Here is a 13,210-nt window from a genome sequence, read left to right on the forward strand (position 1 = left end):
CCAACTGTTCCTGTATCCACATTGCATATAAATATATTTCATAATAAATGCTTATATATACTAAGTTTAGGTTGGGTCGATTGCTTTTGCAGGATTATGGTAGCAACCCAGCTTACTAGATAAACTGATAACCCCGGACAAATCCTTTGCTCTTTAAAAAAGTCTGAGGTTGAAGCAATGAATGGAAGAGATACAGATCTCTCGCTGGCGACGTACGAAATCAGAACCTATCTATCGAAAAGTTATTGATAAATTGTCTAACCGCTTCGGATAACGACTATCGCCATGATCGTTTGGTGAGTAACATATTTCTCGGCTAGGGACACTTGCTGGTCTAAATGCGAACGCGGACATAGACACGCGTCGTTTTGTGTCGCGATCGATCCCTTTGACGGAGCGCCTACCGGCGGCGTCGGACGTTGCGCTCAAAATATTAAAGTAGTGACTGAGTACGAAGACGGGGTGTCCAAAACACCAAATGCTTCAATACTGCTATCCATAGCACGGTTTAAGGATACTACCGTTCAGGTTAGACGTCCCAGGCCATGCCGGATCATAATTGACACTAATCCTTCCAGATTTTGCCATTTCCCATTTTAGTTAGGCGGAACATATTAGAAAAATATGACAAACTAAAGCAGAGCAGGTGCTTATGTCCTCAAAACTGAGATATAACGGTTAGCCAGATTCAGCGTCCGTCCGACTCTCGAAGCGCATTAGGGAATTAGAACGCTAAATCGTTACGACTCAGCACGTCGCGCTTTAAAGCGCTGTCGTATATAGATCGTGTGGTGACATATAATTTATTATAATGATAGGTTCCCACCCATCATTGTCCGACTGTCCCAGCGGATATCCTAATATATTTTCGAACCATTTAAAGGTGTGCTTTTGTGTGATTTCCAAGTTATCTTCAAGGTATATTGTCGACGTATACTAAAAGCGTGTATCAGAGTCATGGATTTGTCCGCAGTCTCAATTGCCTGCTATTCATTAACTAGTCTATCTGTTAAACGAAGTCATTTGTCGACTCTGAAATCTACCACAGTCAAACTTACGCATAGAACTTTCTCGTAAATCGAGCGCGGACATTGTTCTAATAGAGCGGAACATCGCCCCGTCCGCTATAGGAACGAATTTGTTATAAGTAAGTTGACAATTTGTAGTGGATTATTATGCAGAACGCACTTATTTATGAGTAAATACTATATTGTGTACAACTTTAGCATTGGACAACTCTATGGATGCGAGCAAAATTTTGCTCGTAGCCAACGCAACTTTATGACGGTGCTCAGATTCTACATGATATTCTGCTTTAGTGAGCGTCATAACTATGAATCAGTGAAGTTGTTGACGATGATACGCTATCAGAGGAGAAAAATCACGGAACATATAGGTAGAGTAGTTCAGTAACTCGGAAATTTATCCACGAACATTTCGATGGATGTGCACATAACAGCAACGTAAAAGAAGCTTTTTACTGAGCTTGACAATAGGAAAATTATCCAGCTTTAAATGCTGCTGTGTAAATGTCGGTCGAGTACGATCCCCTGTAATACAAAGTACAAATGTTTAATTGGTGTGTGACACTAGCTAATTTGGGGGGTTGGTTTTCTCAGTTGCTTATTACTCAGACGCTAAAGCCCCTATGACGAAACAAAGTGAGTCCGAACCTAAACCATAACGTGTCCTTAAGATTAGAGAGCAACCATGTTACTAATCAGCTGTCACGGGGACAGACGCTAGAACCTAGTGAAACATCTCCGTATTCCCTTACGCTACAGAGTTTTACCATGTATCTGTCCGCACGTGTCAACATGCACCAGTACAGCCCAAATGTCACCCTATAACAATCTCTGACCAATAAGTTGCCTTTCTAATAGAAAAACATGTCTTATATTTGTCTTTGAAGCATAGGTAATACCAGGACTAAACCTTAGATCTTGCCTAGTCATCTTGTGCTACTCCCATTTTCCATTTCTTTGTTCCCTAGAAAATCACTTGGGGCTCCGTTTTGATCAGCAGCGTCGCGAGACAGGAACCAGAGAGGGAGTTCTTATGAGACAGTTCGATCGAGACAGCAATGTCCGTCATGAGTGTCCGTACGTGTCTGGTCCTTATTTTCGCGCGTACGTCAAATTCACGTGCGATCAACGTCTCGCAGTGCTCATGATGTCCCCTCAGTCGCCTATGTCGTTTTACCCCGACTCACTCCTTCAATAACTACTGCCCTTGCTGGTTTACTTTACACGCCTCACGTCGCTGCCACCGCCGTTGTTGCGGAGTAACCTAGAAAACGCGCACGCAATGTGTCTCAGATACCCCTTCTTTTTGCCCCTAGCCGCCTCCGAAACAGTACGCCTGAATACCGTTGAACATCATGCCTAGTCCATTCCTCTACACGATGCAACTAGAGCGTGTAAGCAGTTGTATTGGGGAAAAAGCAAATATTCGCCGACTCGAGTGGAAAGGGTCATAATAGCACCGAGGAGGGGCGAAGCTTCCCGGCCACGACCTGTATACCATATAAGTATCACAGCATATTAGATAGTATAGTGAAAGAATGGCCCAAGGGATGCACGTCGCTAAATCGAAAGTTCAGACTTAACCTAGCCGTTGTAGAAAATGCAGTGATTTGAGCGCTGGTGAACAGTGGTGGACAAGTTCGTCACATCTGCACGGTCTCTTCAACAATGTGTCGTCTATAATGTTGTAAAGTATCTAAAGGCGACGCTACTTTTAGGACGAGATTTCGTAGTGGTGCTCGTCGATACGCGAAAAAGTCGCTAAACAAATGACTAGGCGGATCTGACACTGCGCTGTATACGGCGGTTGTGTGACGTAGAGAACAGACCTGTATGAGCCAGTGAAATAAGTCACCAAAATGGGTGAGGTTTCTGAAACAGCAAAATAACTGTACAGACTGATCATCGGGATCGGCCTCTTTTGGTAAGTGGGTTTAGGCACGTGGGTTCTGTAAAATCGGGATTATGCTGAAAATGAACGAAAATAATAATAATAATAATAATGATCTAATTGTGTCGGCTCAAGCAGTACTGTGTAAGGAGATCGTTTATTAAGCTACCTTTGATGCTTTATTATGCATCCATTAAAGAGAGTTGGGTGTAAAGTTATATTATGAATTTTTATTTATGAATATCTGTGATAGTTTGATCTACCCCTTTGTTTGCTGGTGTACCATTAAATAACACAAGGGAATAATTGTAATGCCAACAATAGGTTTACAGCTCAAATGGTCTTAAATTGATTTTGCTTGATAGAAATGACGACACATCAGAGAGTGGGTAACCTTCTTGGTACCTGCGAATAGAAAGAGTTCAGTCTTGAAGAAATACCCGAGCTTGGTTTACTCTAGCCTTTCTCCTTGGCTAGTGGCAAGATGGGGTACGAATTTTTTCCAACCCCACAAGTAGGGTTTGTTGAAATAGCGAATTTTCTAAGTCTACAAAGTTCGTGAAGCGGTCCTGATTACAACGCGGATTTGAGCCCGCGACGTGAGATACATACGAAAGCTTGGAGAAATGTTCATTTTATATTGCGTAACTACGGCATCAGACCATTCGCTTTGTTTCACTTTTAAATTGGCACTAAATATAGCATTGCGGCAATGCTATTCGTGTGTGAACTGTGCCTTCTTACGGGACTTACTTACAGGCTTTCTCGCAGGAAGTACTTATCTTGGGCGCAGGTTCTTCTATAAGAGCATATCAGTATCGGTATAAGCAAAGACGGTGTATCAATGTCTTGCTTTTACGAGTGCTTATTCTGCACTCTACGGTTTTTGGTAACTTACAATGTAATAATATCTGCTTGCCAACTTTCGACTTTGGCATGACAGCTTAGACTCACTGTCGAGACTATACCGGTGCGAATGGTGCATGAGAAATCGTCTGCAGACTAGTGGGAGTTCATTGAATCGGTTCCAGATGCTCCTCTATGCAAACGCGTCGCCTATCTAAATCCTAGTAAATAATATACTAGTGCTATGCCATGCTACACAAAGTCGCTACTGGTGTTCAATATACATGGATTTCCTTTGTGTATGCGGACGAGTCTTATACTGCCATACACATTAGCAATGTTAAATGTTGTGTCTCTTATATGTGTTATAGAGAGCCGAGCAGGTGCTTCTAATAAGCTAATGTAAATCCAGTCCGAATAGAATCGCCCGAATCAAAGTGCAGTACTTTCTCTTACCTCTTTATATATATGGGTCATACCTTATACATTAATATTGCCTGTAAATGGCAGCGATTAAATTTGAAGACACTGGTGATTTCTCGAATCGATTTTATCCCTATCAGAGGAATTTTTTTTAACTAAGGCATCTGCTAAACATAGCCTATGCCTGCATCGGATGCGAGCCTATTTGTTTTTTATTTTTAAAAAAAAAAAAGCGAGTCATGCTTGACAGTCGATATTGAGCTGAATACAACTAAACTATTCTACTATACCAGACTAGCGTTAATTTACTTGTTTTTTTTTTTTTTTTAAATCTATAAGCGTAGAGCCACATTAAACTGAACAAACATTTATGAACATTTTTATGGTATAATGGCCAAAGCCTGTAGCCTCACATTTGAGTCCAGAATAACGACTCAACTTGTCTGTCTGTATGTATGTATGTGTAAGTTTTACCATTCTAAGGAGCTGCCTAAAAATAAGTGGAACGTTAAAACAACGGTGCATTTTTCACCAAACAGCGTTCGTGCAACTGAGAATAAGTTGGATCAAAGTACGTTTTAGCTAGCCGAAATCAGTCACTAACCTAGTCGAATAGTACTAGTTAAGTGTTTTTCGGAACTGATTAGGTTAGACGGAATACAGTACGCACCTTAGGCGCACGTCCCTATCGGCCTATTACCATGAGATTTAAACTGAGAACGTTACGCTCAAACGTACGCTGATATTAGAGCCTTGTGATAAAATACGGATTGTTTATCTCCACTCGAGCTATCTCGTATGCATAATAAGCTAACTATAGAATAATTAATACCGGTGCCGATTAGAGGGGGTGTTGAGAGTTTAAAAAATACGCCGCGCGAGAAAAACCAAAACATAAAACCGATGCGAATTGCTCGAAAAATGATTCAAGGAATTTTCAAACGCCTCTGCCGGCTCGTGTGCGACGCCAAATCTCTATTTTGCTCCAATGCATATCTAACGGTGTTTTGCAAGAAACGTGTGGATGTAAACAGCTTTCTGGTTTAAATACGCACCTTACGTGACGCCTTGGGCAATACTTCTTTCAAGAGTTTGCCTTTCGCCAACACATAGACATCGTTCCATGGCTGTTCCATTGCAACCGACGCTGCGCGTACCGTCAGTAGAATATTTTAGTAAGTTGATCCCGGTTGATATGATCCGGTTGATTTCGGCCGATTAGCACGTTCTAATCGTGGAAAACTATGCTCCCCTTATAATTTTAAGACCTCATGGAAGTGGCCACCTACACGCGAGCCAGAGAAATATCGAAAATACTCTAGTGAGACTACTATCTAGCCTAAGAAATATCCGCTTTTTGTTTACAGGATAGCAATAGTCATCAAGCATACGAGCAATACTGATCGACGTCATCAATGACTGGAACCTAAATCGGCTTCCCCCGGTCCTCTGTACCTCGGTTCGAGTTTCTACCACAGCTTATCTCAACGATCGATACGCGTCAGCTAATTCTAAATCGTGTTTCGTGGTCGTGGCCTCTCATATATACCAGAAGCACAGGCAGCGGCCGGCGCGGCAAGGTGGCTTTGCTTCTGCATCTGGATGTCTGTCCCTCTCTGTAGACAGACTCCCTTTCTCGAATCGTCCTTTCTCCGTAGCGACGAAGCTGCTCGCAGATTCATAGGGCCCAAGTCGCCGGAGCCGCTGCGGGTCCCGAGGTTATACCTTTATACGGGTATCGAAAATTCGCCCATCTTGCAGTCACTTTTCCAAGCTTCGCGCTGGGCTGCGCGCCTTCATCGTCGGTGGTTCTCGCGAACGCCGGCGAGATGACCGTTGATCTTTATCATATGGAGGTTAGTGGATCGACTAGTACCTTGATTAAATACTTTGCCATTCATACTTGTAGGTGCGAGCCGGAAAAATCGACCAGGAATGCGAACTGGTCGTGCCAATGATGATGCCTCTGAAGTGAACGTTGTTTTTTCATGTTTAAGTTTAGCTAGTTTGGAGGCTTTTAGAATTAAGTGATTGTGTGTTGAGCTGGAGCTAAGGACCAGCGCGCTTATTTGCCGAAAGGCTGCTTACTTGAAGACGTTCGTAAAACAATCAAAGCATTCCATTTGTACTGCACGCAAACTTATATGACAAATATGGGCATCGGCATCGATTAGGAAGAACGTATTTCGCTAGTTTCAGCCCTACTGATAAAATGGTTCAAACATCTCCTTTTGTGGACGGGTCGTTTCTATTGGGCAACCAAAAATTGCGCTTATAAGAATTACTGATGTTGCTATTATTATTATTATAAATGAGCTCTGTCACCGAGTGTCGTCGGAGTCGATTATGACCCAGAACGGGAATACAGATAGACTTAGCTGTTAAGAAACTCGAGCAAAATGCATATTTGGATTTGGCGTTGGGTCTGTTCGTGTGTTTGCATCGTCGCTCGGTGGTGCGGGGTACTACATTACTAGCAGTTACTGGGGGATCTATTGGCGAACAGAAGCACAGAGCAGCTTGCATATGTTTGTCTCAATAAACGGCAGTTCAGTCTAAAGAAACAGGGTCATTCAACAGCACTTTTCTAGCTATGAACCATATGTTATAGTATAAATTATATATTTATATTATATATAAGCCTTATAAAACAGGTATTTTTCTTTCGTTCGAATCAACGTGTCCCGCAGGTATCGGCGGCATGCAGAACTGTTCGGCTAGTAGCTAAGACGATTGGCGTCAATTGTAATCTAAAGGAAGTGGACCTTTTTGCAGGGGAACAAATGAAACCCGAATTCATTAAGGTACGTTCTAGAAGTATTAGGACATATTATATTTTTAATGGTGATTAGACGTTGCTGCAGGGAGAGTGAGGGCAAACAGTTGAAGTGGTGTTAAATCACTGAACGATCTAAAATTAGGGATCGTACGAATCTAACAAGTAGACATGCAGCTAACCAAATACCAGCTCAAATCATATCAACAGTTCCGTACAGGCCAATACATATGGAATACACATATGAATTTCTTGAAAAAATTCTCTCAGCCCTTATCTCATCTAGATATAGTTCTCCTTTAATTTCTAACGATACAATTACGCGAACCTACTTCGCCCCCAGGGCCACCGCAAGTTTCGAATCACTGAACTTTACATAGATTGACAACCTGATGATCCTGATCCATCAAGTACATATATCTTCGTAATTTTTTATGGACGAATTCGTACTACTAATTTTTACTTTGTTAGGGGGAAGCCTGTGTAGCGTCGGCGCCTTTTGGCCAGAAAATTGTCTAGCTTGTGTTATGGCTTGTTCAACGTGCAGACTTGACGCTGATTAATGGTAAAAAATGCAAGATTGAAACGCGGCCGTGATCGCACTATATACGCCAATGGATCAATGTCCCCAGTACATCGATAAATCATGTTAATTTTTTTGTTGGCGCTTTCAGTTATTCATTTTAATGTGATTAAGTGCTCAAGTCATCTCTTTGGGCATACTATCAAGGACTTGCCTCGAACTGAGGTGGGTCTCGCTGAAATTATCTGAGGCCTCTTCAACAAACCTACGAAACGACTTAGCAAATAGCTGCTAACATGATAACTATTCTTTAATCGTATTGATTCCCTGTCGATTTTAGGCGTAACGATCTCCATTAATTACTATCCATCCAAATATATATATATATATATATATATATACTAGAAATGTTCAATTGCGTTGGTGTTCCTGTTATATGAGCCATAATGAATTTAAGTTTTTCTGTAATCCTATTGTTACAATAAATGCAATTTCTGCAACGACGTAACTTTGGGCGTTGTTGAGAAGCCATTGTCTTTATTCGTTGAACGGACGCCACCATAGCTTCTATAAGGCTTCTGAACTTTGTCTGGAATCAAGCATCCTTTAGCGATGACAATCATTGAAACTGAAAATCAATAGGTAGCCTATTGACTGATGTTACTGATGGTCAGCTTTTGATTATGAAGTTGTCAAATTTGCATATGGTCTCATACGACTGAGCAAAGTATGAAGTTTATTCCAGTGGCCGCTGTTTTACCCGCAGCCCGAGTTAACTTCATACTGTTTATGCAATCACTATCTTGGTTTGAGCCGTAGTTCTCCTATTGTCAACTGTAGTGAAGATAAATCAATCATACTTAAATAAGAAACCAAGTATGGTACTACAAAACTCATACATAAACAATATGAGATTTAAGTGCATCACTTTATAAACTTAAAGTGGCAGCTATCATTTATTTAGCCTGTAATGTCGGCCTAAGATCTTCGATTTGTGTAACACTAACTTCTCTATAAGTTTGTAGATATATCAGTTAGACTATTAGTTATGTCAAGCCTATGTACGCCAGCGTAAGTGGAACTATGTTGGGTCATCATTTATTTTCCCCCATTGGAAGGTTGCACAACCTATAAGAGGCAAACTGAAGTTTGGCAGCAACGAAGTTTGGGTACAATATCTATTCTTTTTCTATTTTAATTTCGTATGAATACAAATGTAGACAGTATAGTGTATTTAAAAAAAGGAAGCTACATACAGAATAGCTTATATCAAAATAACTCGTCAAGATATTAGTCAAGATGTGATATCCTCTTACGCAAAACCTGGCCAATGGGCTCCCTTCATATTATTTCTCTTCATATACGCTCTATGACCTAAATAGGTTATGATAAGAAGGCGATAGAAGGATTGTCACGATGGTCTCCTTGCGTAACCTCTAACCTCAATAGCATAAAAAGTAAGATGAACTGTGGATTCGCGACCACGTGGCGAGAAGTTTGATTCTTCAAAGTAATTTGGGATCTAAGATTGAAACAACGTTATATTTGCGAGCTTCAATGGATTTTACTTCATCGCAATGGCACGTAAAATTATCAGTTAGCTAAATGCATATATGAAATGACTTGGGAACCTTGAACGGTCCGGAGTTGTTTCTATCGTCTACTCAGTTATCATTACCTAGTTAGAGTACACCTATTTAAATCGTGGTCAAAGACATATGTTTATCTGTCAAATCACCTCATTTGAAATCGATCTCCGAGAAAGCGACTCAACTATTTTACCTTTAGATGCGGTTAAGGCTCAAGCGAGGCTGTTCAAAAAAACCCATCCGACAGCCAAACATTCATGTGCTCCTAAAGATTCGATGACGTTGTAATGCGAATGGCATATTGTTGGGGGTATTGTTTTCCCATAAAAAAACATTTGCTATTTTAGGGTTAGGAGAGCCACACCGTTTCTTGTACCGCGTTGTTTTCATCTAATGTTACTTATTTACGATTCGAGCATATATCTTCGTGCTAGTTCATCTTATTATTCAGCCGTATGAAATGCGCCTTTGATTCGCGATGGCCGTGCGACCCACTTTCCTTTTCGCTAAACCATCATTTTTTAAAATTTTATCTTTACTGAGTTATTGCAATAGAAGCAGTGACGAGCTAAACAGTGAACTATGGCCCTCAGCAAATAAACAGTCTCTTTCAAAGCAGCTCTTGGCGAAGTTAGTAAATGTTCTCACCGGACATGCTTTCGCTCGGCTAAGTAACCCTGATGACGTAGTAGTTGGTCCATTAGACCGGGCTGTAGTCGCCTCATTCCTTCCTCAAGTGGCTTACGTTCGTTATTTTGCGGTAAACTCTAGCAGCACCTAGGCCATGTAGCGGCTGCATGGATGCTAATAAATGCCTAGGTCCTACCATTGCAATGAGCTACGTGTTCGCATCTCTCGTCTTTCAGGAATTCGTTCATTTGTTGAAAAAGACTGAGAAAAGGGGCCTTTCGCTGGCCTTTTGGCAATTTCTCCTCGAAACAGAGTAGCAGCTTCGACAACCACAGAGTAAGAACTGTTGCTAATACGATGCGAATCTGGTGGCCGTTGTGTCTGTCCTCTTACCCAGGCCGTTTGCTCAACTCAGCGATGCTTGTTAAAGGTACAAGGGGAAAGAAGTCCATACCAAACAAGTCGGGACACGAGATAGAGACGAGCTATGCTCTGCAAGTTACCTGTGTGATGATTGCTTAAGATCGCACCTTCCCTGAGGCACCTTTCCTAGAGGATTCATAGTTGAGTGACAGTAACCTTAATCAAGTCCTATGATTGTACGCCATGCCCCGTGGTGCGAACTGTGGGTGAGTGTGGTACCGTAAACGTAATCGGTAAATGACCTGAAGATTCCTCGTTGTCTTGTGTATCGTCACTGAGAGGCAGCTGGGATCGTAAGGCAGTGTGCGGCCATGTAATAGGGCTCGACGTTGGCGATAGGTAAGGTCATCCAGTTTTTTGGGGGGACATAACGTTAAGAAGTGCTTCGTTATGACAAATATCCAAATTGCAAAAAACGGACCCTGCGATCGCTGGCACGCGAGCGATGACAGATGCTAATGCAAATAATTGTTTGACCACGAACTGAAGAAGGCACAGTTGAGCGATAGCAAGTTCGCGCCCTCTGGTGGGTGGCACGATTATAATTGGGTTCGTGAAACCCAACCGACTGAAGTTCGAAGACCCATAGCAGTGAGTCGCCACCGGTGGAAACAACACAGGCTTCAACTACGTTGCTTTTGTTCATGCCAGTGCGGCAGCCCTGTCATTAAAGATTCATCTGAGCGAACACTATTTGGCTGCTCGTCGTCAAGTAATCGAGTATTTTCTGCAACAATTGGAGGAAATGACGCCAGCGGCGCCTATTCTTCTGTACATGCACGATTGGTTCCCGCCCTCGCGGGCCGCAACATGGATACTCCGATCGGCCGAGCTGCCCTACGAGCTTAAGCCAATAACCACGCGCGGCGAAACCAGTAAGCCGTGGTACCACAAGGTAACGACTTGTAGTCGATCAGCTGCATGCTGTGATAAACTAACGTTCCGTCGTTGTACAGAATACGTAGCCACTTCTGCTATTGAGCGCCTTTAATGTTCTATGGTAGATCACCGACAAAAAACAGTGCTGCCATTGCTGTGTCTCAACTGTGTCTGCTTTGATGAAGCTATGTAAACAATTAAATAGAACGTCATTGTAAATAATCCGGCACGACCATCTAGGACTAATCTGGTCACATAATACAGTTGATCACTCTAAATATAAAGATGTAGAAAAGTGGGGAAGACTACTAAGGGAACAAAAACGAATGGCAAGTTATTGCAAAACAAATAATCATTGCCGATCAAGGCTTTGGGATGAATTAATTACGGGAATATATCTAGAGAATGAGCATTTTTGCTGCAGTGGCGTAATGGTGTAAGGACTAGCACGAATAACGCTATCCCGTTTGTTTTATTGTCCAATGATATTTGTGTTTACGTGTGTGCAAAATATACGAAACATTGCAGACGGCCGATTGTGGAAATATACGTTACACTGATAAAGGTTTCAAGGTGTCAGCTGCTTCATTTTAGATACGCCTGACAAAAGTCTGGTAGAGCAATATTAAAGTGATATTGTGCTACTAATGAAATGCTTGTATACAAACAGGTAACAAAGGTATTGATTTGTAATGTTATGTAAAACTGCAGAGTACTCCTTCGAGAGGTTGTAATGGTGAGATTCGAGATCAAATGAGTGTTTTCTCTAAATGTAGGCTGTTATATAGGGACTGTCACGACGGTTGTTGAACCTATTTCCCCATTCGAGCCATTCACTCGGAAAGCATTACTTCCACAAAGAGGGATACGTTCTTTCTTAGGCACTATAATGAAGTAGAGAAGTGGGCTAAGGAACTGCTAGGGGCTGCAACGACAACTAAAGAACGTTTAGAGAAAGACAACATTAGGGAAATTCCAAGGGACAATTTTGTTAGACCGAATTTATGTTTCAGTAGTTTTTTTGCATAACTAATCCTATTTCACACCGTATTAAGTGCACTTATTCGCTCCTTTATTTTTAGCTTGCATAATAGATTTAACAACATTTTTAGACCTACATATATGCGGGAAATGTAGGTAATCTCTTAAAACACAAGTTTGTTTTGAGACTTTCTATTAACAAACCTAGTTCAGTCGTACACAAGATTTCTCGTTCGCTCTTTGCAAACACTCGATAATGGACCTTCTGGAAAAATCTTCGGGGGGCGAGGGCGGGGGGAGAGGTTGTTGCTTGGTGTTGCAACGGAGGCCCTGATTCAATTAGAATGATTTTTTTAACATGCTCGTTCATTTTAGTTCACACTTACGCCCAGAATAACAAGAGATAAAGCTGCCTATCAGTATGAACCATGATACGTGCAATGCATGTCCTGTCGAGTGGTATGTACGAACTTGAGACTACGTTGTATGCATACAAGTCTTTGATCCACCGTTTGTCTGCTGCACACATTAGACACATTGGCCTACCGTAACCATTGCTTCATCTAGTCAATTGTTGAGAGAGCATGCTTGCTTTCAAGTGGCCATTTGCAGAACTGGTCCTGTCAAAAGGCTTACCTATCCTAATTATGCTAATGACCGTAATTAAAGTGCGATAGTTCATTATCGATTGTCACATGCGGCTGTTAAAATACCGCACATATCACTATGACTACCTGTTGCAAGCATGAGCGATCTCATGCTATTTTGATCATCGCTCTTCACCGGTCTAAAAACTGTAACCGGCCCAGACGTGCGTGTTTCTCTGTTAGCTAAACCCACTAGCGCAACGAACTCCACAAGAACACATTGTTACAAAGGATCGTTGTTATTTTCACCGTTTTAAGAGTTGACTCTTTTTATGACTCACAGTAATTCAATGTTTTTATTTGTGAAAAGAGTGGTTTGGTAGTTGATGTAAGTAGTTTTTTAAAAAAAATAGATTTTTTAGATTTATTAGGTGGAGTTTTTGTTTATTTTTATTTATTTATTTAAGAATTAGTGAGATTTTTTTTGTAGTTTCTAATAGTTCAATTGAAATTTATTTGATATCGAGTCAGAATTAATTTATTGTGGTCTACTACATTTAACATGAATGATGATATTATTGAATTTGAATAGAATTTATTACTGTATTTTGTAGTTTATATTATAGTTTTAATACAT

At 41.2% G+C, this 13,210-nt stretch overlaps 2 protein-coding genes and 1 long non-coding RNA gene across 12 annotated transcripts in view; 1 reads left to right on the plus strand and 2 right to left on the minus strand.

Moving 5' to 3' along the window:
* The window catches only part of LOC111248702 (glutathione S-transferase 1-like), a 25,794-nt gene that overhangs the window by 3,349 nt on the left and 9,235 nt on the right, over positions 1–13,210 (plus strand). For 3 of the 9 annotated variants that reach the window (XM_086985917.1, XM_086985919.1, XM_086985920.1), the window contains exons 2-3: positions 5,553–6,041; positions 6,876–6,989. In XM_086985917.1, coding sequence (XP_086842043.1) covers positions 6,015–6,041; positions 6,876–6,989 — 141 coding nt within the window. In that variant the 5' untranslated portion in view covers positions 5,553–6,014. Of the gene's footprint in view, positions 1–947; positions 1,148–2,085; positions 2,950–5,220; positions 5,361–5,552; positions 6,042–6,875; positions 6,990–10,130; positions 11,022–13,210 lie in introns of those variants that run through there. The other 6 variants (XM_086985918.1, XM_086985915.1, XM_022801501.2 and 3 more) reach the window with 6 other exon arrangements.
* The window catches only part of Pkc53E (Protein C kinase 53E), a 247,332-nt gene that overhangs the window by 1,741 nt on the left and 232,381 nt on the right, over positions 1–13,210 (minus strand). The window lies entirely within an intron of this gene.
* On the minus strand, positions 5,552–10,025 carry LOC147755891 (uncharacterized). Its single transcript, XR_015325547.1, has 2 exons — positions 9,722–10,025; positions 5,552–8,112 (listed from the first exon to the last, which is right to left on the minus strand). It is a non-coding gene; the product is annotated as an uncharacterized LOC147755891 (long non-coding RNA).

The sequence above is a fragment of the Varroa destructor genome, unplaced genomic scaffold (assembly GCF_002443255.2).
Source record: "Varroa destructor unplaced genomic scaffold, Vdes_3.0 BEIS01000004.1, whole genome shotgun sequence".
In the NCBI taxonomy this organism is placed as follows: Eukaryota; Metazoa; Arthropoda; class Arachnida; order Mesostigmata; family Varroidae; genus Varroa; species Varroa destructor.